The following is a 25,405-nucleotide window of genomic DNA, read 5'->3' on the forward strand; positions in this document are numbered from 1 at the left end:
CCACAAGCTGCGGGGCTTCACGGTCCGTTTCACAGGGGCGCCGTGCCCGATGCGCGGTCACGAGCGTGTTTCCTGTACTCGGATGCCATCACTGTTTTGTCCATTTGACATGAATTAAACCGGTTGGGTCCTGAATTTTTGTGTAAAGTTAAACCGATCATGTTTTTCAAACCAATGAATGCCACATAAAGGAGCTGTTTGCTCAAAGTCAAAACAGTTGTAAACAAAAATATAACTAGTTGCTTATGTTACCATGTGTGGTTTAACAGAATATCCCGTATTTCCTTGAACTGCCGCCGGGGCGCTAATTAATTTAAAACCTCTTCTCAGTCCTGCGCTTACCAAAGGCATGCGGTAAAAGTAAGCATGCGCTAATTATTTTAAAACCTCTTCTCACTTACCAAAGGCATGCAGTAAACATTTGAGTGTGATGTAAGCTTGGACTTTAAATCCTACTGAATAGCTCTTAATCTTCGTCCTTTTATGCCAGTGGTTCTCAAATAGGGGTACGCGTACCCCTTGGGGTACTTGAAGGTATGCCAAGGGGTACGTGAGATTTTTTTTGAAATATTCCAAAAATAGCAACAATTCAAAAATCCTTTATAAATATATGTATTGAATAATACTTCAACAAAATATGAATGTAAGTTTATAAGCTGTGAAAAGAAATGTAACAATGCAATATTCAGTGTTGAGAGCAAGATTTTTTGTAGACATGTTCCATAAATATTGATGTTAAAGATGTATTTTTTTGTGAAGAAATGTTTAGAATTAAGTTCAAGAATCCAAATGGATTCTTGAACAATCCCCAAAGAGGGCACTTTAAGTTGATGATTACTTCTGTGTAAAATCTTTATTTATAATTGAATCACTTGTTTATTTTTCAACAAGTTTTTAGTTATTTTTATATCTTTTTTTCCAAATAGTTCAAGAAAGACCACTACAAATGAGCAATATTTTGCACTGTTATACAATTTAATAAATCAGAAACTGATGACATAGTGCTGTATTTCACTTTTTTATCTTTTTTTCAACCAAAATACTTTGCTCTAATTGGGGGGTACTTGAATTAAAAAAATGTTCACAGGGGGTACATCACTGAAAAATTACCGGTATTGAAATCAGCCTCCTCTATTTTGAAAATGATGACCGGGGAAGTGTCACTGATGACGTCACGAGTTTGACCAGGCGGTAATACTAAGCATGCGCTAATTATTTTGCGAAGCGAGATTGACCCAGCAGTAATTCAAGGCAGGCGCATACTATATGCCATGCGGCAATTCAAGGAAATACGGTATATACCTATATTGTTCACAATTACCATCCATCCATTTTCTACCGCTTATTCTCTTTGGGGTGGCAGGGGGCGCTGGTGCCTATCTCAGCTACAATCGGGCGGAAGGCAGTGTACACCCTGGACAAGTCTACAACCTCATCGCAGGGCCAACACAGATAGACAGACAACATTCACACTCACATTCACACACTAGGGCCAATTTAGTGTCTCCAATCAACCTATCCTCAGGTGCATGTCTTTGGAAGTGGGAGGAAGCCAGATTACCAGGAGGGATAACCCACGCATTCACGGGGAGGACATGCAAACTCCACACAGAAAGACCCTAGTGTTTGAATGTGAGTGTGAATGTTGTCTGTCTGTCTGTGTTGGCCCTGCAATGAGGTAGCCACTTGTCCAGGGTGTACTCCGCCTTCCGCCCGATTGTAGCTGAGATATAGGCACCAGCGCCCCCCGAGACCCCAAAGGTATATATATATATATATATATATATATATATATACATATAAATATATGCAGTGGGGCAAAAAAGTATTTAGTCAGCCAGCGATTGTGCAAGTTCTCCCACTTAAAATGATGACAGAGGTCTGTAATTTTCATCATAGGTACACTTCAACTGTGAGAGAGAATGTGAAAAAAAATTCCAGGAATTCACATTGTAGGAATTTTTAAGAATTTATTTGTAAATTATGGTGGAAAATAAGTATTTAGTCAACTATTCAAAGCTATCACTGATGGAAGGAGGTTTTGGCTCAAAATATCACGATACATGGCCCCATTCATTATTTCCTTAACACGGATCAATCGTCCTGTCCCCTTAGCAAAAAAAACAGCCCCAAAGCATGATGTTTCCACCCCCATGCTTCACAGTATGTCTGGTGTCCTTGGGATGCAACTCAGTATTCTTCCTCAAAACACGAGTTGAGTTTATACCAAAAAGTTCTATTTTGGTTTCATCTGACCACATGAAATTCTCCCAATCCTCTGCTGTATCATCCATGTATCCATTTTGGTATAAACTCAACTCGTCGTGTTTGGAGGAAGAAGAAAACTGAGTTGCATCCTAAGAACACCATACCTACTGTGAAGCATGGGGGTGGAAACCTCATGCTTTGGGGCTGTTTTTCTGCTAAGGGGACAGGACGATTGATCCGTGTTAAGGAAAGAATGAATGGGGCCATGTATTGTGATATTTTGAGCCAAAACCTCCTTCCAAAATTCCTACAATGTGAATTCCTGGATTTTCTTTTTTACATTCTGTCTCTCACAGTTGAAGTGTACCTATGATGAAAATTACAGACCTCGCATGCTAACTTTTTTAGCAAATTTTACACTTTTTTTAGTTAATTTTTGCACCCGTACACCTTAAAGAAGGGGTGTCCAAACCACGGCCCAGAGGCCATTTGCGGCCCGCAGCACTATTGTTGTTAACCATTGCTTTTTTTATTTATGGTGGATTAATCCAGTGTACCAAGTGTCACAATAAGGATGTTTTAAATTTACATCATGGGTCCGAAATGACGAGCAGAATTAACAAATCCAAACTCGGCTCTTGAGTAAAACTTGTTTATATTAAATGGATGCTTGAAATATAAAACCTATCCTTAAAATATTGAACACACGTGTATAAATTGCAGACACACGTCCACTGTGAATTGATCAACGTGGACCCCGACTTAAACGAGTTGAAAAACTTATTCGGGTGTTACCATTTAGTGGTCAATTGTACGGAATATGTACTGAACTGTGCAATCTACTAATAAAAGTTTCAATCAATCAATGGATGGTCAACATTATGCTAAATTGCTATGATACTACTTGATATTGGAACTAAACTGGCTGCAATCTGAGCTGCTTGGTGAACAATTTTAGATGTGTCGTATACACCGTGTGCATTATTCTGCAACAAACCTGCCTTTCTTCGCAGCGTGTGTAGAATTCCCTTTGACATCATCTGTTCGGGGAGGATGTCCTCATCTTGTCCATGCAGTCCTCCTTCCCCCCACCATAAGGCGCAGCTTCTGGCGCATGCGCACTGACGATCCAACGACGCATCGGATTTTTTTTTTTTTTTTTTTTTTAATGTGTGTGGAGCTTGCAGCAGCCAGCCAGCCGCCTTTGCATGCAACCCTTTTGCACCAAGTCGGGTATTTCCTTCCACTCGGCATCACCTGCAGGGAGGACACATCGAGACATCTTTATTTGACCAGAGAGGACAGCACTTTGTAAATAAACCGAGGTTTTTTTTGTGTTTTTTTTTTTGGGGTGTGAAGACGACACGACCCGCCTTTAAATTAACGATTATGGCGTACTAATGACAGACATTTAACACAAATCAAAGTGAAAACACCTTTTTTGTTTAGTGAAGCTGTTGTGGTGACATCACCCGGCTAGCATTGAGTGGGCGGGCTCTGAGCTGTGAGGGGCGAGGGGCGCAGCCGGAGAGCAGCCATTAGCCATTCATGTCGCAGCTCAACAAACTACCTTCTATTTAATTTTTTGGGATGAAGACTCGACGCCCCCGTCAAGTTGTAGTGGATTACTCATATGTGCCTGTCTCTAAAGGATATTTCCCCTTACTTTCGATGTAAATTCTCCCGTCGACGATAGAAACAAGATGGCGCCCACTTCTTGTTTGAGCGCTGGGAGGAGGCGCGCGCGTGCGTGCGTGCGCGGTCACGACTTTGTGTTACTTCCGGCGTTTTTCTTGTAGGACTCACTAACATTTGTTGTTCGCATTTGAGCAAATTTCATGCTTTTTGAACGATATATACGATTATTCCCGTTGATGCGATGACTGAGTGCACATTTAAAGCATTTATTGAGCTGCAGGAATCAACACCGGCAGTTTCATTAAAGAGAAAGTATATATACTTATTTACCATGAATTGATTAACTTGGACCCCGACTTAAACAAGTTCAAAATACTTATTCTGGTGTTAACATTTAGTGGTCAATTGTACGGAATATGTACTGAAGTGTGCAATCTACTAATAAAAGTATCAATCAATAAATGCTGTACTCACTTATACAGCAAAACTGGGCATAGCAGAAAGTGTCTTACAAGCTATACTTGCACCATGACGCCATCTAGTGGATATTACTGGTACTACTACATTTCCCCTTGCAAAATAATTGATCACATACCAATAACCTCTTTATTACTGCAACCTTAATAAGATGTGTTATGTCATTGGTTCTCAACCTTTTTTCAGTGATGTACCCCTTGTGAACGTTTTTTTTAATTTAAGTACCCCCTAATCAGAGCAAAGCATTTTGGTTGAAAAAAAGAGATTAAGTGAAGTGAAGTGAATTATATATATATAGCGCTTTTTCTCTAGTGACCCAAAGCGCTTTACATAGTGAAACGATATCTAAGTTACATTCAAACCAGTGTGGGTGGCACTGGGAGCAGGTGGGTAAAGTGTCTTGCCCAAAGACACAACGGCAGTGACTAGGATGGCGGATTAAGTAAAATACAGCACTATGTCATCAGTTTGTGATTTAATAAATTGTATAACAGTGCCAAAAAAATATCATTTATTGTGGTCTTTCTTGAATTATTTGGAAAAAAAGATATACAAATAACTAAAAACTTGTTGAAAAATAATCAACTTAAAGTGCCCTTTTTGGGGATTGTAATAGAGATCCATCTGGATTCATGAACTTAATTCTAAACATTTCTCCACCAAAAAAATAAATCTTTAACATCAATATTTATGGAACATGTCCACAAAAAATGTAGCTGTCAATACTGAATATTGCATTAATGTATTTTTTTTTCACAGTTTATGAACTTACATTCATATTTTGTTGAAGTATTATTCAATAAATATATTTATAAAGGATTTTTGAATTGTTGCTATTTTTAGAATACAGTGCTTTCAAAAAAACTCACGTACCCCTTGGCCTACCTTCAAAGACCCCCAGGGGTACGCGTACCCCCATTTGAGAACCACTGTTATGTGATGATAACATATGAGGAAGTGGTGATAGTAAAGTAATATATTCCAAGCACAATTCATAAATACTGAATATATCCTAGTACACTAAAGTAGTAAAATATAGGGAAAATAGGGACAATATTTATTACATATCCAATTATTCATAAAGGTAAAGAAATCAATTCAAAAGTATCAATGGCATATATCCTACTAATGAATTGTCTTAAACAAAAATCAAACAGTGGACCACTGTTATATCCGTAATGCTATAAGATGTGAATCATTTATTTTTGGAATGTGATACTGTACATTTATTTTTGGGAGATTGACTGAAAGACTAAGGTATAGAGATGTTCCCATTCAGTATAGAAGAGATTACATGTGGCATATTTATTAAAAATAGTCCAGAAATTAATATTATGTTGCAAACTTTTTTTTTTCATTCACAAAAGTCGATTTCTTAAAGTGAAACCGAAATTCTCACATTGATTTAATGATTTCAAGTTAGTAATAAAATCTTGGAAGGTGATAAAAGGCTGCGATGACGTTGTGACTTGTCCAGGGTGTACGCCGCCTTCCGCCCCATTGTAGCTGAGATAGCCGCCAGCGCCCCCCGCTACCCCAAAGGGAATAAGCGGTAGAAAATGGATGGATGGAAGATGATAAAAAGTAGAAATGCCCTTAAATCATAATATTTGTTGGAGGAATTAAAGTTATTTTAAATAAGCCCAATTTCACCATTTATGTGTATATATATATATATATATATATATATATATATATATATATATATATATATATATATATATATATATATATATATATATATATATATATATATATATATATATATGTGTGTGTGTGTGTGTGTATGTATATTTATCCATCCATTTTTTCTACCGTTTGTCCCTTTCAGGGTTGTGGGGGGTGCTGGAGTCCATCTCAGCTACATTCGGGCAGTAGGCGATGTACACCCTGGACATGTCGCTACCTCAGCGCAGGGCCAACACAGATAGACAGACAACATTCACACTCACATTCACACACTAGGGCCAATTTAGTGTTGCCAATCAACCTATCCCCAGGTGCATGTCTTTGGAGGTGGGAGGAAGCCGGAGTACCCGCAGGGAACCCACGCAGTCACAGGGAGAACATGCAAACATATTTATTAAAAAATGTCTAGGAAATATTAATATTATGTTGCGAACTAATGTTTTTTTTTTCATTCACAAAAGTCGGATTTATTAAAAGTGAAACCAAAATTTTCACGTTGATTTAATGATTTCAAGTTAGTAATAAAATCTTGGAAGATGATACAATGTGGAAACGCCCTTAAATTATAATTTTAATTATTTATTGGAGGAATTTAAGTTATTTTAAATAAGCCCAATTTCACCATACAGTGGGGCAAAAAAGTATTTAGTCAGCCAGCGATTGTGCAAGTTCTCCCACTTAAAATGATGACAGAGGTCTGTAATTTTCATCATAAGTACACTTCAACTGTGAGAGACAGAATGTGAAAAAAAAAATCCAGGAATTCACATTGTAGGAATTTTTAAGAATTTATTTCTAAATTATGGTGGAAAATAAGTATTCGGTCAACCATTCAAAGCTCTCACTGATGGAAGGAGGTTTTGGCTCAAAATCTCACGATACATGGCCCCATTCATTCTTTCCTTAACACGGATCAATCATCCTGTCCCCTTAGCAGAAAAACAGCCCCAAAGCATGATGTTTCCACCCCCATGCTTCACAGTAGGTGTGGTGTTCTTGGGATGCAACTCAGTATTCTTCTTCCTCCAAACACGACGAGTTGAGTTTGTACCAAGAAGTTCTATTTTGGTTTCATTTGACCACATGACATTCTCTCATGTGCTCTCTGGCAAACTTCAGACGGGCCTGGACATGCACTGGCTTAAGCAGGGGGACACGTCTGGCACTCCAGGATTTGATTCCCTGTCGGCGTAGTGTGTTACTGATGGTAACCTTTGTTACTTTGGTCCCAGCTCTCTGCAGGTCATTCACCAGGTCCCCCCGTGTGATTCTGGGATTTTTGCTCACCGTTCTCATGATCATTTTGACCCCAAGGGGATGAGATCTTACGTGGAGCCCCAGATCGAGGGAGATTATCAGTGGTCTTGCATGTCTTCCATTTTCTGATAAGTGCTCCCACAGTTGATTTCTTCACACCAAGGTGCTTGCCTGTTGTAGATTCACTCTTCCCAGTCTGGTGCAGGTCTACAATTATTTTCCTGGTGTCATTCGACAGCTCTTTGGTCTTGGCCATAGTGGAGTTTGGAGTCTGACTGTTTGAGGCTGTGGACAGGTGTCTTTTATACAGATAACGAGTTCAAACAGGTTCCATTAATACAGGTAACGGTTGGAGGACAGAAGACAGAAGAGCTTCTTAAAGAAGGAGTTACAGGTCTGTGAGAGCCAGAGATCTTCCTTGTTTGAAGTGACCAAATACTTATTTTCCACCATAATTTACAAATAAATTCTTAAAAATTCCTACAATGTGAAGACGTCTGTCATCATTTTAAGTGGGAGAACTTGCACAATCGGTGGCTGACTAAATACTTTTTTGCCCCACTGTGTGTGTGTGTATATATATATATATATATATATATATATATATATATATATATATATTAGGGGTGTGGGAAAAAATTGATCCGAATACTAATCTAATTATTTACGTTGTGCGATTCAGAATCTATTCTCATTTTTAAAAAATCGATTTTTTAAATGTAATTTTTAATCATTTTTTAAATTAATTAATTTATTTATTTTAGTCAATCCAACAAACCAATACACAGCAATACCATAACAATGCAATCCAATTCCAAAACCGAACCTGACCCAGCAACACTCAGAACTGCAATAAACAGAGCAATTGAGAGGAGACACAAACACGACACAGAACGAACCAAAAGTAATGAAACAAAAATGAATATTATCAACGACAATATCAATATTAATTATAATTTCAGCATAGCAGTGATTAAAAATCCCTCACTGACATTATCATTAGACATTTATAAAAGTAATTAAAAAGAACAATAGTGTCACAGTGGCTTACACTTGCATCGCATCTCATAAGCTTGACAACACACTGTGTCCAATGTTTTCACAAAGATAAAATAAGTCATATTTTTGGTTCGTTTAATAGTTAAAACAAATTTACATTATTGCAATCAGTTGATAAAACATTGTCCTTTACAATTATAAAAGCTTTTTTTTTTATCTACTACTCTGCTAGCATGTCAGCAGACTGGGGTAGATCCTGCTGAAATCCTATGTATTGAATGAATACAGAATCCTTTTGAATCGGAAAAATATCGTTTTTGAATCGAATCGAAAAAATCGATATATTATCGAATTGTGACCCCAAGAATCGATATTGAATCGAATCGTGGGACACCCAAAGATTCACATCCCTAATATATACGTATTTTTTTTATTTAATTTCCTATGTTTAATTTATTTGTATTGTCACTCACCTTGTTTTAGTGAACATGTTTTGTTTGTATGAAGCTGTTGATTGATCAACCTGGTTATTTTTTTAATTAAAGCAATATTTTGGAAGTGCCTTAATTTCAATCAATCAATCAGTGTTTATTTATATAGCCCCAAATCACAAATGTCTCAAAGGACTGCACAAATCATTACGACTACAACATCCTCGGAAGAACCCACAAAAGGGCGAGGAAAACTCACACCCAGTGGGCAGGGAGAATTCACATCCAGTGGGACGCCAGTGACAATGCTGACTATGAGAAACCTTGGAGAGGACCTCAGATGTGGGCACCCCCCCCCCCCCCCCCCCCTCTAGGGGACCGAAAGCAATGGATGTCGAGCGGGTCTAACATGATACTGTGAAAGTTCAATCCATAGTGGCTCCAACACAGCCGCGAGAGTTCAGTTCAAAGCGGATCCAGGACAGCAGCGAGAGTCCCGTCCACAGGAAACCATCTCAAGCGGAGGCGGATCAGCAGCGTAGAGATGTCCCCAACCGATACAGGCGAGCGGTCCATCCTGGGTCTCGACTCTGGACAGCCAGTACTTCATCCATGGTCATCGGACCGGACCCCCTCCACAAGGGAGGGGGGGACATAGGAGAAAGAAAAGAAGCGGCAGATCAACTGGTCTAAAAAGGAGGTCTATTTAAAGGCTAGAGTATACAGATGAGTTTTAAGGTGAGACTTAAATGCTTCTACTGAGGTAGCATCTCGAACTGTTACCGGGAGGGCATTCCAGAGTACTGGAGCCCGAACGGAAAACGCTCTATAGCCCGCAGACTTTTTTTGGGCTCTAGGAATCACTAAAAAGCCGGAGTCTTTTGAACGCAAATTTCTTGCCGGGACATACGGTACAATACAATCGGCAAGATAGGCTGGAGCTAGACCGTGTAGTATTTTATACGCAACCCCCACCCCCCTCCCCCCCTCTAGGGGACCGAAAGCAATGGATGTCGAGCGGGTCTAACATGATACTGTGAAAGTTCAATCCATAGTGGCTCCAACACAGCCGCGAGAGTTCAGTTCAAAGCGGATCCAGGACAGCAGCGAGAGTCCCGTCCACAGGAAACCATCTCAAGCGGAGGCGGATCAGCAGCGTAGAGATGTCCCCAATCGATACAGGCGATAGTCTGTATATTTTCATTATGTACTGTTTGTGTGTTCAGTTGTTCAATAAAAAATGTTGTTAATGCAGGAACAATAGAGAAAAAGCACATAATATAATATATTACAGTAATGTGCAAAATACAGATTTACTATAAGCCTTTAAATAAAAGAAAACAACACCACTATTAATGAATACATGAGTAAAACGCTTAGATATGGTGCCTAGTTATTGCGTAACAGTGCTGAACACTGTATTGTCACATATCAAGTACAGCTAGGTGGCGCTGTGTTGAAAGAAGGATATTATTATTTAGCCAATCAGCGCACGGCTCCAAGCATAGTCGTCCTCCTTGTCCAATCACAGGCGTCTATGTTGGAGCACTCTGTTGACCGGGGGAGAAGGTGACTTACCGGGGAGCTCACTTCTATCGTCCAATTTACAGCCTAGATGTTTTAAACAAACAACAACAAAAAAGTCTTTTTTTTCGACAAGTCAACCGCCATGTCTTCTTTTGGAAGGATACTGGGGGTCTTTCGGGGGAGCACCCAGCTCCTTCGACGCGGCCCACAAAGAATAATGACCAGAAAGTAAGCGATAGCACGTCGGCTAGCGTTTATGCTATTTGTGTTTGCTATCTCTCTAACACAGGGGTCGGGAACCTTTTTGGCTGAGAGAGACAAAAAGCCAAATATTTTAAAATGTATTTCCGTAAGAGCCATATAATATTTTTTTCAACACTGAACACAACTAAACGCGTGCATTTTTAAGTAAGACCTACATTTTTAGAGTATAATAGGTCTCTTATTCTTTGGAAAAACATTATTATTCTCAAGCTAACTGTGGAGGGGGCGTGGCCTGCAGCGAAGCGGGGTGTTGCCAGGACCAGCTTCAAAATCAGCGACAGGTGCGTAGACAACCCACCTGGGCCTTGTTATCTAATCACCTGTCGCTCTGATATAAGCAGCAGCCAGGAGGAGAGACGGGGTTGGAACTAGAGCCAGAGCGAGAACGAAAGAGAAAAAGACAATTGCTGGAAAGCAACTGATAGATTTACTGAAAAATTAAAAACAATATTGTAACCTTGAAACAGGCTCTCATGTCGGCAAGCCCCACACTAACCAATAACAATGGATGTCCGCTAACTTTTTGCAACTCAACGCCAAAAAAACGGAAATGCTGATTATCGGTCCTGCTAGACACCGAACTCTATTTAATAATACAACTCTAACATTTGACAACCAAACAATTAAACAAGGCGAATCTGGGTATTATCTTCGACCCAACTCTCTCCTTTGAGGCACACATTAAAAGCGTTACTAAAACGGCCTTCTTTCATCTCCGTAATATCGCTAAATTTCGCTCCATTCTGTCCACTAAAGACGCAGAGATCATTATCCATGCGTTTGTTACGTCTCGTCTCGACTACTGTAACGTATTATTTTCGGGTCTCCCCATGTCTAGCATTAAAAGATTACAGTTGGTACAAAATGCGGCTGCTAGACTTTTGACAAGAACAAGAAAGTTTGATCACATTACGCCTGTACTGTATATACCTTTATATACATATATACATACATATATACCTGTACTGTATATACCTTTATATACATATATACATACATATATACCTGTACTGGCTCACCTGCACTGGCTTCCTGTGCACTTAAGATGTGACTTTAAGGTTTTACTACTTACGTATAAAATACTACACGGTCTAGCTCCATCCTATCTTGCCGATTGTATTGTACCATATGTCCCGGCAAGAAATCTGCGTTCAAAGGACTCCGGCTTATTAGTGATTCCCAAAGCCCAGAAAAAGTCTGCGGGCTATAGAGCGTTTTCCGTTCGGGCTCCAGTACTCTGGAATGCCCTCCCGGTAACAGTTCGAGATGCCACCTCAGTAGAAGCATTTAAGTCTCACCTTAAAACTCATCTGTATACTCTAGCCTTTAAATAGACTCCCTTTTTAGACCAGTTGATCTGCCGTCTCTTTTCTTTTTTTCTATGTCCCACTCTCCCTTGTGGAGGGGGTCTGGTCCGATACTTTCACAGTATCATGTTAGACCCGCTCGACATCCATTGCTTTCCTCCTCTCCAAGGTTCTCATAGTCATCATTGTCACCGATGTCCCACTGGGTGTGAGTTTTCCTTGCCCTTATGTGGGCCTACCGAGGATATCGTAGTGGTTTGTGCAGCCCTTTGAGACACTAGTGATTTAGGGCTATATAAGTAAACATTGATTGATTGATTGATTGAAATAACTTCTTACCATTAACGCAACTTCTTGGACAAAAAAAAAAGAATGAGAATGTTTTGTATGTTGAACGTTATTTTTAACACTGATTACAAGTGGAATTATTCATTACTTATCGTGTTAAGCAATGTCAGCTCAGATTTATCCGAGAGCCAGATGCAGTCATCAAAAGAGCCACGTCTGGCTCGTGAGCCATAGGTTCCCTACCCCTGCTCTAACACGTCAATAAACAAAAGAAATATGTCTGTAGAAAATAATAATGTTCCCTGGTTGTCACAGGGCCAGCGGCGTGCCGCACATCGAGCCGCAATACAGACAATATCCACAAATCACCAAGAAACAGAAGTTTATGGCGGAGCTAATCAGCAGTGGGATGTGGTTCTGGATCCTGTGGCACTGTTGGCACGACCCCGATGCAGTTTTGGTAAGTCCATAACATACTTTGCCGGTGTTGTACCGAAATCTGTTACCCATCGGAATTTGTAACTCCAGGGGGCGATGTTCCCATGTCGCTTGTTTGATGGTTAAACGGCAAGGCCAAAGAGGAGGAGAAGAAGAAGGCTTGCGTGAATGGCGTAAACCAGTGGTCCCCAACATTTTTGTATCCGCGGACCGGTCAACGCTTAATAGTTTGTCCCGCTGCCCGGGTGAGGGGGAGATCCTTTTTATTTATTTATTTTTTTCTTGTCATGAAAAAGGGACGTTTTTGTCATGAAAAAGGGAGGTTTTTGTGGTTGGTGCACTAATTGTAAGGGACGGCCCGAGGGTCCCTGGTTCAAATCCCACCTAGAACCAACCTCGTCACGTCCGTTGTGTCCTGAGCAAGACACTTCACCGTTGCTCCTGATGGGTGCTGGTTGGCGCCTTGCATGGCAGCTCCCTCCATCAGTGTGTGAATGTGTGTGTGAATGGGTAAATGTGGAAGTAGTGTCAAAGCGCTTTGAGTACCTTGAAGGTAGAAAAGCACTATACAAGTACAACCCATTTATCATTTATATTGTGTTTTTTATGTTGATTTAATTAAACAAAAAAACAAACAAAAAAATATTTATAAAAATGAATAAATTCTTCTGCGGCCCGGTACCAATCTTAAGCCAGTGGTTCTCGACCTCTTTTCACGGTTGGGGACCACTGGCGTAAACTATCCTTAATGCTGAAACGTCAGTTGTCAAAATCTCAGCATTAATAAATTACAAATATTCTGGAAATCGATGACTTGCGATTTCAAGAATATGTGTTTAGGGCGGTTTAGCTCGGTTGGTAGAGTGGCCGTGCCAGCAACTTGAGGGTTGCAGGTTCGATTCCCGCTTCTGCCAACCTGGTCACTGCCGTTGTGTCCTTGGGCAAGACCCTTTACCCACCTGCTCCCAGTGCCACCCACACTGGTTTGAATGTAACTTAGATATTGGGTTTCACTATGTAAAGCGCTTTGAGTCACTTGAGAAAAAGCGCTATATAAATATAATTCACTAATTCACTTCACTTTATTAATGCTGAGATTCTGACCACTGACGTTTCATTCCATGATAGCGTTTAATCCGGAAAATGTATGTGTGTGAGAGAGAATCAACAGCGGATACAATGGATTCATACTATAATGAAAGTAAGTCATTGATTTCCAGAATATGTGAAATTTATTAATGCTGAAATTCTGAATACTGACGTTTCAGCATTAAGGATAGTTTACGCTGTCACGCCAAATTTCTTTCCCCCTACAAAAACCTTCCCCCCGGAAGAAACTACTTGAAGGACTCCAATGAGGGAGGAAGGACCTCAAAGCAGCCCACACAGCTGCCTGTTTTAAAAGCATTATAATTGGCTGATTGTCATAGGTGAAAAATAACGGTGAGGAAAAAATATTAGCATTCCAGCATGCTAACCTTTCAAAGCTATTTTTGCTTTGCTAATTTTGCAGCTGTAACCCTTAAGAGTCATAGGTATTGTCACGCCCTCATTGGGGTCCTTCAGGCATTAATTAATTAATTAATTAATCAGGGACGGCGTGGCGCAGTGGGAGAATGGCCGTGTGCAACCCGAGGGTCCCTGGTTCAAATCCCACCTAGTACCAACTTAGTCACGTCCGTTGTGTCCTGAGCAAGACACTTCACCCTTGCTCCTGATGGATGCTGGTTGGCGCCTTGCATGGCAGCTCCCTCCATCAGTGTGTGAATGTGTGTGTGAATGGGTAAATGTGGAAGTAGTGTCAAAGCGCTTTGAGTACCTTGAAGGTAGAAAAGCGCTATACAAGTACAACCCATTTATCATTTATTGGAGGGGCTGTCACGCCAAATTTCTTACAGGGGGAAGGTTTTTGCAGGGGGGAAGACATTTCTTCCCCCCTGCAAAAACCTTCCTTTTGTAGGGGGGAAGAAATTACTTCCCCCCCTACAAAAACCTTCCCCCCGGAAGAAATTTGGCGTGACAATGCCATTTACGCAAGCGTTCTTCTTCCCCTCCTCTGTGGCCGTGCCGTTTATCCATCAAACAAACGCCATGGGAACATCGCCCCCTGGAGTTACAAATTCCGATGGGTAACAGATTTCGGTACAACACCGGTTTTGTCGCGGTTCATTTGCAGCCAGGCGAACAGAGCATAGAAAATGAATCGCAGCAAATCGTAGTAGGGATTAATCTGCCATTATTTTCTTTGAAGGGTCACTTTCCATGGCCTGATACGTCTGCATGGACCGACGAGGAGCTGGGAATCCCACCTGATGACGAGGAATAAGGTGAATGCTGCACCAATTCCCAACGACGTTTTACCTAGAATAATTCCTGGTAATCTGTGCGGTTTGTACCACATTTTAAAGTAGGTATGTGTGAATTTGCAGCAGGCTGGATCTCTGAAGTCAGTGGTTCTCAACCTTTTTTCAGTGATGTACCCCCCGTGAACATTTTTTTTAATTCAAGTACCCCCTAATCAGAGCAAAGCATTTTTGGTTGGAAAAAAGAGATAAAGTAGTAAAATACAGCACTATGTCATCAGTTTCTGATTTATTAAATTGTATAACAGTGCAAAATATTGCTCATTTGTAGTGGTCTTTCTTGAACTATTTGGGAAAAAAATATATAAAAATAACCACAAACTTGTTGAAAAATAAACAAGTGATTCAATTATAAAAAAAAGATTTCTACACATAGAAGTAATCATCAACTTAAAGTGCCCTCTTTGGGGATTGTAATAGAGATCCATCTGGATTCATGAGCTTCATTCCAAACCTTTCTTCACAAAAAAAGAAATCTTTAACATCAATATTTATGGAACATGTCCACAAAAAATGTAGCTGTCGACACTGTTGTATTTTTTTTTCACAGTTTATAAACTTACATTTATATTTTGTTGAAGTATTATTCAGGGATTCACGGTGGCAGAGGGGTTAGTGCGTCTGCCTCACAATACGAAGTTCCTGCAGTCCTGGGTTCAAATCCAGGCTCGGGATCTTTCTGTGTGGAGTTTGCATGTTCTCCCCGTGAATGCGTGGGTTCCCTCCGGGTACTCCGGCTTCCTCCCACTTCCAAAGACATGCACCTGGGGATAGGTTGATTGGCAACACTAAAATTGGCCCTAGTGTGTGAATGTGAGTGTGAATGTTGTCCGTCTATCTGTGTTGGCCCTGCGATGAGGTGGCGACTTGTCCAGGGTGTACTCCGCCTTCCGCCCGATTGTAGCTGAGATAGGCGCCAGCGCCCCCCGTGACCCCAAAAGGGAATAAGCGGTAGAAAATGGATGGATGGATGGATGAAGTATTATTCAATTAATATATTTATAAAGGATTTTTGAATTGTTGCTATTTTTAGAATATTTAAAAAAAAATCTCGCATACCTTCAAGTACCCCCAGGGGTACACGGACCCCCATTTGAGAACCACTGCCTTAAGTGGTCACTCATATTGTGCCAACCGCTTTCGCGTTGTCGCCCTCACCACTAAACACCAATACTGACAACACACATCCTAGTTGAAGTTGCAAATTTTGGATTGGACGAGTATTCGCGTGACAAAGCTGACCAAATTTGGCACGTTTACACTCATCAAAAGCTACAATGAGTAAATTGCTCACTGGAATTCCTATAACATAAATTATACATTTAACATAAATTATACATTTATCTGTGAATCTGGCAAATATCTTTTAAACTAATAATTTTTTGGGGGACCCACCGATTACCTCGTGTTTTTTTTTTTTTTTTGGGACTACGTCAAAGTCAGAGCTCCGATGTTCACGCATATTTTCCGTCACTTCCAACGCTAATTTCATGAATTTAATCTTTTGCATTTTAAGATACTTTTAAATAAGGTCAACCATTTTAAGATGGGGTAAATATTAAGAAAGTTATGACAAATATTATGACAAGTTATGACAGGGACGGCGTGGCGCAGTGGAAGAGTGGCCGTGCGCAACCCGAGGGTCCCTGGTTCAAATCCCACCTAGTACCAACCTCGTCACGTCCGTTGTGTCCTGAGCAAGACACTTCACCCTTGCTCCTGATGGGTGTTGGTTAGCGCCTTGCATGGCAGCTCCCTCCATCAGTGTGTGAATGTGTGTGTGAATGGGTAAATGTGGAAGTAGTGTCAAAGCGCTTTGAGTACCTTGAAGGTAGAAAAGTGCTATACAAGTACAACCCATTTTATTTATTTTTAACAAATGGTCACAATTAAAATTTTGAGCCCCAGTGACTTTGTATTGAAGTTGATCACAAATGACCGTATTTTCTGGACTATAGCGCACACCCACTAAACATTTATTTTTTCTATTAGCCACAACGTTGTGAAATTAGTTAATTTACACCGTAATATTTTAGTCATGTTAGGTTAGATATCTTGTTTCTAAATGGTGTTTGAAACACGGCAGTAAAACGGTTGATCGAACAAAACAGAAGTCATTTTCATGGACCCACTCGCTGCGGAAGGTAGCTTTCCAATCAGACTTAACTCCACGGTGACGTTTTGGTGAATTCACTAAGCAATTTGTGAAACTAAAACAAAAACAGAATGCCATTGTGAGTTAATACTAACAGACACTTGTAAAAGTGTTAACATATAAGCTAATTGTAACAAGTTCACTTGATTATGATAGAAAGTATAAATATACATGAAAACACTCCTACAGACATCACACATGGGACAGTTTGTTATATTGTGAAAACTTACACGCATTGCTTGCACTGATGAATTAAGAATCCATACGAGTAGAAACGCTATGGATGACTTGAATTCCTGAAGGTTCAAAGCATTATTTGGAAGGAAATACTTGACATTCACCCCGCTGCATCTGCATTTAGTGTGAAATTCTCCAAAATATGGTGCCATAGCACAAGCGATAACACACCTTTTCGGGGTGTCTGCTTGTTTAATCAAAACTATTTATACATTTTCATAAGCCGCAGGGTTCAAAGCGTAGGAGATAAGTAGTGGCTTATCATCAGGAATTTACGATTTTCACTGCTTTTAGTTCCATACATTTCTTTATATTTATCACAGGGAAAGTGTAATTACTGAAATCGTTTTTACAAGATCATGTAAATACAATTTTAAGATTTTACACACGTACCTACTTAAAAAGTCGGACACATTTGGTTTGGAAATTGGGGTTTTGAGAAATAACTTTACCTGGGTGTGTCATTTTTTATGTCCCTGTGGTAGACAAGTTGACTAAAGTAATTGTGTTTTCTTTGTAGATCATCTGGATTGAAGCCACAAGTCATGGTTCTACATTTACTAATAAAATATATTCTAAATGCATACGGTTTTCTTTTTGCCAATTGAAGTTGAACACATTCAAATCAAAAGCGATGTAAGTCATCAATAATGAGCCTTTTTTTTCTTTCTTTTATTTACACGCAATTTTTGCAATGCAGAAACAAAATGCATTAACAGTGTCTCAGTTTGCCAGTGTTTGTATCTCTTTTGCCAAATTAATCAAAAAATCGGGAACCCACACGTAAACACAAAACGCCAAAAAGAGAGCTGCTTAGCAAAAAAGGTGGCAAAGGATGGAACAAACCCCGCCTGCGGGCCGGCTCGCGTTTTGTGTGTTTGTTTTAAAACAAGTCGACATGCAAAGGGGTTTAAAAGTGTTAGGAAAAGGACTCCAAATGGAGGACATGAAAGTCACTTGCAGGTTACGTGCACTTAAACCTGAGCAAAGCTTCCAGAGAAAGAGAGCGCGTGGTCTTAAAGCTACTTGGCATCGCTAGTCAAGTTGGATCATCTCATTAACACTGAGCAGGAAGTGTGATCGAATAGAACCAGGAAGTTGATGTAAAAAAATGGAGAGCGTTCTTTCTGCGTTCACGATGTGGCCGGTGCTTTGTCAAAGGTTCTGTTCATGGCATCATTCCCTGAGAGTGAACAACTGCAAAACACACAGCAGCACTAAACAAAACAAGAACCTCATCACTGAAGTTCCTTTGCGACCTCGGGATGCATCGACCACATGGGCTCAGAATACTAAGTGGCACAAGCTCAGGTGCGCGTTGAGGAAGCCGACGCTTGTCTGTGTTGTTAAATAACGAAAAAAAAAAAAGACCCGTTCTAGTCGCACGCTGCACCAAACCACCGGCTCAAGAGAAGAAAACTAACAAGAAAAAAGATTTTTGCTACATGACAGATGACCAGCACACCAACGCAAACACTTTTCACATTTACAGAAAACAAAAGCAAAGAAACCCCCTTGGGAAAGGAGAAACCTCAGAGGAGCTCAGGCTTGGGGTCCTAAATATAATAAAATTGTATCTCTTCATTAATAAATACATCAGGTTCCATAAAAATAACATTACAAAAAACAAGAACAAAAATCACCGAAAAAAAAAATAAATTAAAATCAATGATTCCTATGTCAAACCAACAGGGGGCAGCAACCTTGGACTAAAGTATTCAAAAAAAGAATAGCGAAGAAAAAGAGAATAGGGGTTCATTATTGCTGGTGTAATCAAGTCTTTTTGGAGATTGGGGCGGGGGGGTTAAAGTACAAACAATGAGCACCATTTTGAAATTTCCGTTCCACCTCCTGGAAGATGGTCACCAGGCAAGCGGCTGAAAATAAAAGCATGACGGATGTGACTCAGTTTCAAAAGGAGTCTGGATCTGATTGAGTAAACCTCCACTCTCCCTAATGCCCACAGGAGCGTCTGGTGCTCCCTGGTGAAGAAGGTCTTCCTCCACCCTACTTGTTCCTGGTGTGCTTGTGAAGTGGTGCATGTGCTTACGTGGAATCCATTACCCTGTCTCCCAAGCATGCACAGGCAACAATGTTGAGCCTCCGTCGGTGGGAGAAATAAAATTAAAAAAAGAAAGAAAAATAGTGAGACGAATTAGCGCCTTATTGTTTTTTGGAGCGTTCAGACAAACACCCGATTGTGTCTGTTGAGTTTTAAAATCTTGCCCAGTCTCTGCTTGGCGGTGGCCATGCCTTTTTTAGGACGCTTGCCTGAAAACAAAGAAAGAAAAGGCACAGGATGAAATTCCACCAGGGGGTTCTCAAACACCCCAAGAAAAAACATTCTAACTAGAAAAGCACTCGGAGAGCACAGACAGGTGCGATCCATCAGTAATAAAATAGGCCTGAATTCACCCCCAAAGTGGCATCACTTGTACACCTCATCAATCAATGCATTATTTTTCAATATAAAACCAAAATAAAAAAAACCCCGACATATTTCAATTTTTTTAAACAAAAACAGTAATAGTTCTTAGTATTTTCGCTTTTGTCCACAGTTGGAAAATGGTCATATTCACTTATTTTTTGCACATCTGTTTGAGACACAAAGTTTACCAGCAAGTAGTTTTATGTGGACTTGGGCTGCAGGTAAACAAACGTAGAAGACAGGACGACCGATGGGTCAAAACCTTTTTTTTCTTAACAACTGTTGGGCTGCCAAAATGATCGGTTTCTCAGCTGTGGTCTGTATGGGCCGCAGCAGTACTCAGTTGTAATACACTTTTCCACCACTTGTGGCAGTAATGGCAATCTCAAACGAACCGAGGAAGTGTGGAGCTAAAGTCATTGAGATTTTTAAGTGCAAAAACTATGATTAAAGGGGTGAAGCTGTATTTTCACTTACACTTTATTTTATTTACGGTTTAGAAATATTAATGTATTTTTTCTTTTTAGGACAATAGAATTGTATTGACATTTATATTTGTCACTTATTCATGAGTTCCTTCCTAATGCAGTACATTTGATTAGTATTTATTTTTCTAATCCGCCTGATCTAAGCCTATGCTTTATGTGTTAAATATATAATATTTGTGATTAACACATGCTTTCATATTATTTGACAAGGTTGTAAACTCTAAGTACCATCCATCCATCCATTCTCTACCGCTTATTCCCTTTGGGGTTGCAGGGGGAACTCTTAAGTACCTTCAATATAAATATTGTGTACCATTAAAATCAAGAGTTAGATTATTCATTTAATGTTAACATATGAGTGGGACCTGTGCCCCTCTGTAGTGGAAGAGTTTGGCCCCTCTGGTCTTTATTAAACCAAGTTACAGTTCTGGTTTGTCTTAGTTTTAAACTGCCAAGCATTGAATATATAGTATAAATACTAAACTGGATAACTTGATTAGTTATGTCAGGCTTAGTAGAAACCACGTAAGGCGAGGGTCTTGTAATAACTATGTTTCTTCCAGGGCGCATCAATAGGCTACTGACCGGTACTTTTATTTAATTGACATTTTTAAAGAACTTTGTTTTGTTCTGGCTAACTTGAAAGTGCACAGCTGTGTGAGCAAGCCACACAGGGAGGAGGAAGGCATTGGGAAAGTGTCCATGCTGCTTATTTACACACTGGTATAAAAGTTACATGGGACTCCAGTCCTGGCACTAATACATGTTCCCTTTCATTGATTTATCTTCATGTCAAAATGGAGTTAGTTGACTACAATTTCCAAGTAGCTTGCCCATTACTGCTATATCTTATTGGCGTAGTGGACCATTTTGCTTTTATTCTTTCAAATTCAGGGTACCGCGCACTTGTGTGCTGTGACAGATACTAACGTGAGCAGTATGAATTTTGCAGAGAAAAAAAAAAAAAAGTCAGATTTCACAATTAAGTCCAATTGTATGTGGCTGTAGATCAGAGACTGCACAATCAGACCCCTTATGTTTTTTCAGCAGGGTACGCAGAATTTAATGAACACAGTATTAAAATTACCTTAGTTTTAATAACTTAAAAACAAAATGTGCCGGCCACGCAAGCTTTCAAAAAAGACTGAGCTACCTTGGCTTGAATATTACAAGAAATATTATATTTGACGTGCATACAAGACTACTGCAATTGTAAAAGGTATTATAGTCAAATGTTCTTTACACTGTACAATACAGTTGACAAATGTTTCTATAAAATTAATCGAACAACAGGCTTCACGGTGGCAGAGGGGTTAGTGCGTCTGCCTCACAATACAAAGGTCCTGCAGTCCTGGGTTCAAATCCAGGCTCGGGATCTTTCTGTGTGGAGTTTGCATGTTCTCCCCGTGAATGCGTGGGTTCCCTCCGGGTAATCCGGCTTCCTCCCACTTCCAAAGACATGCACCTGGGGATAGGTTGATTGGCAACACTAAATTGGCCCTAGAGTGTGAATGTTGTCTGTCTATCTGTGTTGGCCCTGCGATGAGGTGGCGACTTGTCCAGGGTGTACCCTGCCTTCCGCCCGATTGTAGCTGAGATGGGCGCCAGCGCCCCCCGCGACCCCAAAAAAAAGGGAATAAGCGGTGGAAATGGATGGATAATCGAACAACATGATTCAGGTTCGATACCCACGTGCCTACCACCATCCATCTTTTGTATCTATAGCCACTAGTTTAGAAAATAGGTGGCGCTGTAGCAAAAAAGACAAAGCGGTCCTCAAGTGTGGGTCTGCAAACACATGCTTGTCAGTAAGTCTATGTTGACGGCTTGTGTCTTTGAGTGCACTAAACCTGCCACTAAACGTCAGCAGGTAGCTAATGACATGTACTGTACCATCATTAGCAGGTAGCTAATTCCGACCTTTGTAGTCACGCGATATAATTAGTGAATTTAGAATCACTGAGGTAGCAGAGACAAATATGGATAAATATCTGGGAAAAAAATCCTAAAAATTGTAAATTGGGCCGCAAAAAAAACCTGTTTATTTGCAACAGTATGTCTTGTTTCGCACAGTATCACAGCTATCTTTGTACCGCTTCTACATGTTCAATGTTTGACAAGTGGACTTAAAGATTTAGACTCCTTCTCTCCTCCTTTCTTCTCTGCCTTGTTTTTAACTTTGCAAACCCAAGTTTACTTTAAACTACTTCCGGGGAAACTTGGTCTCTCAAATGGATTCGCAAAAATATGTTCGTATGCCCATTATCTGTTTTCCAATTGTGCACAAAGTCTGTTTTTAAATTTTAGGTCAGGAAACAGATATTTTTGGGGAAAAAAAGGTACTTAGTTTTTTTAAAGTTTGGTTTTATATTGAAAAATGAATAAACGAACAATACACAAATGATTGCATTGTGGATATTTCTTTCAGTTTGATGAACCGCCGCCAATAACTTTTTGAGGTATCTTTAGTGGAATGAAAAACAGAATGAACAATCTTGTCTGTCTCCACTGTCTTTGTCCTTGTGCGCCGCTACAAGAAACATAAACTAACACGCACGCATGGTAACTTAGTAGAAAATATTCTGATTAAGCCCAAGATCTAATCACTTATCCCATTTCAGACATTTCCTGAAAGTTACATAAAAAACGGCTACAACTTTTTCATTATTTGTTTTAATTTATTGACACACAAACTAACGCAAACGATTACCGTATTTTTCGGACTATAAGTCGCAGTCTTCTCCACAGTGCAGCGGGGGTGAGATCCAGCCAAACCCCCCCCAAAAAAAAATGTGGTTTTTTTTTTATAGTTTGGCCAAGTCTTACCCCCGGCCAAACTACAAAAAAAAACGCGACTTATAGTCCGAAAAATACGGTACCTAATCTCTGGTAGAGGTAACATTTATTTTTTGGAAAACAACTATTGTGAATTTAATGTACCGGTACAGTATTTTCCGGACTATACGGTGCACTTAAAATCCTTTCCAACATTGTGCCTCATAACGTGGTGGGCCTGATGTACGTATAAATTCTGGTGGTGCTTACCAACCTTAAAGCAATTATATTTGGTTCATAGTGTAATGATAAGTTTGACCAGTAGATGGCAGTCACACATAAGAGATGTGTGGGCTGCAAGTTGACGCCTGTTCAATAAATGATGCTGGCAAGCAACCGTAAGCAACTAACACCAAATCTTTGATGTTTCATTCACAATATAGAACATTACACAGCGCTCAAAAATCAGTCAAAATGTTTTAGTACGACTTTGGTAAACTACGACGCTGCACCAGATTGTTGGAGCATTACGGCTACCGTAGTCAGATGTACTGTGCTTCAACAGACAAGTTTTATTACGGTGTGACCCCAAAATGGCACCAATTAGGAGACTTTATCTGCTTGTTTTGTTTTACAATATTATGCAAAGCCAACTTTTCTTACCTAATGTTACCTGCTGTTGTGTATTTGGGATGTGAGTAAGTCTTAAAAATGTGGGCGTGTCCGCCATTGGAGTCCATGCCACAGTTAATAGCTCCTTTTTCTCTATCCTCTTGGTCCCCCGCTGTTGTCATTTCTAATATAAAGTAGTGTACAGGTCTAACTTATGTAAGCACTAAAAACTACCCGTATAACAATAATGCTGAGGAAAAGACATTGTCCGAGTGGAGCCACATAAATAAGAGCCGCCCACAAAAGTCAGAAAGCGGTTTGAAGATGGTCTGTAAAATAGTCTATGCAACATTTTGACCGCAGAACCACCATTATGTACATGTTATGTCCACCACAAGGAAGTGTTTTAAATGTAGAAAAATAAAATCATAATATGACTCCTTTATGTGCATTCTAATACAGTGCACCTTTTGTATGAAAATAGACCTGACATGACACGCTTGTCGGCAGTGCGCCTCATAATGTGGTCCACAAAATCTGGTAAATATATTTCCTATTAGGAATTACTTCTGTTTCTATTCACCGTCTTGGTTTTAGTACAATTATTCACACGGTAATGCTTATTTAATGTAATTATTCTCTATAAAAAAGTGTTTTGTGTTCATATTTTTGAGTGTCTGGAATGTGTTACTTGGATTTTCATTTTTTCTTGCCTTGGTATTTTACTTGGAACTTTTGGGATTTTTTTTGGACCTTTTTAAACTATGTTAATGAACTTTCTCACTGGGGCTACTAAAAAAAAACTTCCAAAAAGGACCATTTGAACGAAAAGTGAACATGAACTAAACAGAAAAGAATGGCAACCAGTGGATTATAGAATCTCCCTGGTGGAGGTGATAAAAATAATGAAAGTACAGACCTTTAGTGGCTTGATTGCTGATGGGCGGAGGGTTGGGGGCGTGTCTCTTGGAAGGGTGCAGAGGGGGCGACATGGAAGGGTCACAGTATTGGTAGTCGGGCTCGGGGCTGGGGAGCCCATGATTGTCCCAGGCCTCGCTGCTGTTGCCTTGGCTGTCCATAGGGCTGGCGTCCCCCTGGTGCTGGTGTGCCGGCCCCCTTTGCTGCCCCTCCTGGCTGGGGACAGACCACCAGAGCTCCTGGGAGGCGGCCTCCTTCTCCGACTTGGTGGAGCAGAGCAGGCCAGCCATGGACAACATCCCCTGAATGGCTTCTTCTGTGCTGGGTGAGGTAGGACGTTCTCTGCGGACAAGACACACATTTTGTAAATGGGTTATACCTGTGTAAGGACTTTCAACCTTCAATGTACTCAAAGCGCTTCAACTATTTTCACATTCACCCATTCACACACACATTTATAGCTGTCATGCAAGGCCATAATCACGACCCATCAGGAGCAAGGGTGATGGGTCAAGGACAAAATGGACGTGACTATGATGGCGGGAGCCGGGGATCGAACCAGGCACAGCCGCTCCACCAACCGAGCCACGCCGCTCCTATCCCGTCTAATTGTTTTTTTTACCACTTGTGACGCCCTTATACGGTCATCTTCCCCCCATCATTCCCACTTACCGTTTGAGTGGTTTGTGGTGGTGAGATTGGTCCAGCTCGATGGTGTGTCCCGAAGCTTTCTGCCGCGCCGCCTCTTCCTCCTGGGAACTCTCGGAATCTTCATCAGAGGATGATGACAACGGGGACACTTTGCGCTACAATACATTTTAAGTTAGCAATAAAAGGGAAGCGTATTATTTATTTTTTGCTTATTTAATTGATGTATTTGTAGATGCTACTTTGTTTTTGTTTTTC

The 25,405-nt window shown here is 40.3% G+C and overlaps 3 protein-coding genes across 5 annotated transcripts in view; 1 reads left to right on the top strand and 2 right to left on the bottom strand.

The window, feature by feature from the left end:
* kmt2e (lysine (K)-specific methyltransferase 2E) overlaps window positions 1-3,915 on the bottom strand; it is a 46,518-nt gene extending 42,603 nt beyond the window's left edge. Inside the window, exons 1-2 of the mRNA XM_061911971.1 lie at window positions 3,645-3,915; window positions 3,206-3,465 (exon numbers count right to left, since the gene is read on the bottom strand). The gene's annotated coding sequence lies outside the window, so the exon portion shown is untranslated. The remainder of the gene's footprint in view (window positions 1-3,205; window positions 3,466-3,644) is intronic.
* A 6,313-nt stretch (window positions 3,916-10,228) lies between these two features.
* On the top strand, window positions 10,229-17,862 carry ndufb2 (NADH:ubiquinone oxidoreductase subunit B2). Of its 3 annotated transcripts, none has more exons than XM_061911988.1 (4): window positions 10,229-10,454; window positions 12,401-12,545; window positions 14,775-14,850; window positions 14,953-17,862. In XM_061911988.1, exons 1-3 carry the CDS (start codon window positions 10,369-10,371, stop codon window positions 14,847-14,849), a joined length of 306 nt encoding a protein of 101 aa, XP_061767972.1. In that variant the 5' UTR covers window positions 10,229-10,368; the 3' UTR covers window position 14,850; window positions 14,953-17,862. The 3 variants fall into 3 exon arrangements, with proteins under 3 accessions (XP_061767972.1, XP_061767971.1, XP_061767970.1); XM_061911987.1 differs by having other exon boundaries at window positions 17,802-17,862; XM_061911986.1 differs by having other exon boundaries at window positions 10,230-10,454; window positions 17,799-17,862.
* The window catches only part of kdm7aa (lysine (K)-specific demethylase 7Aa), a 36,090-nt gene continuing 25,461 nt past the window's right edge, over window positions 14,777-25,405 (bottom strand). Inside the window, exons 15-17 of the mRNA XM_061911978.1 lie at window positions 25,172-25,305; window positions 24,501-24,841; window positions 14,777-19,549 (exon numbers count right to left, since the gene is read on the bottom strand). Of these exons, the coding sequence (XP_061767962.1) occupies window positions 19,461-19,549; window positions 24,501-24,841; window positions 25,172-25,305 (564 nt within the window). The 3' untranslated portion in view covers window positions 14,777-19,460. The remainder of the gene's footprint in view (window positions 19,550-24,500; window positions 24,842-25,171; window positions 25,306-25,405) is intronic.

Source organism: Nerophis ophidion, linkage group LG10, assembly GCF_033978795.1.
Source record: "Nerophis ophidion isolate RoL-2023_Sa linkage group LG10, RoL_Noph_v1.0, whole genome shotgun sequence".
Classification (NCBI taxonomy): domain Eukaryota; kingdom Metazoa; phylum Chordata; class Actinopteri; order Syngnathiformes; family Syngnathidae; genus Nerophis; species Nerophis ophidion.

Bases quoted from the DNA above. Each gene is read 5' to 3' on its own strand.
- ndufb2 (XM_061911988.1), top strand. From the start codon at position 10,369: ATGTCTTCTTTTGGAAGGATACTGGGGGTCTTTCGGGGGAGCACCCAG. The intron at 10,455-12,400 runs GTAAGCGATAGC...TGGTTGTCACAG, and splicing joins CAAAGAATAATGACCAGAAA to GGCCAGCGGCGTGCCGCACA. The intron at 12,546-14,774 runs GTAAGTCCATAA...TTTTCTTTGAAG, and splicing joins ACGACCCCGATGCAGTTTTG to GGTCACTTTCCATGGCCTGA.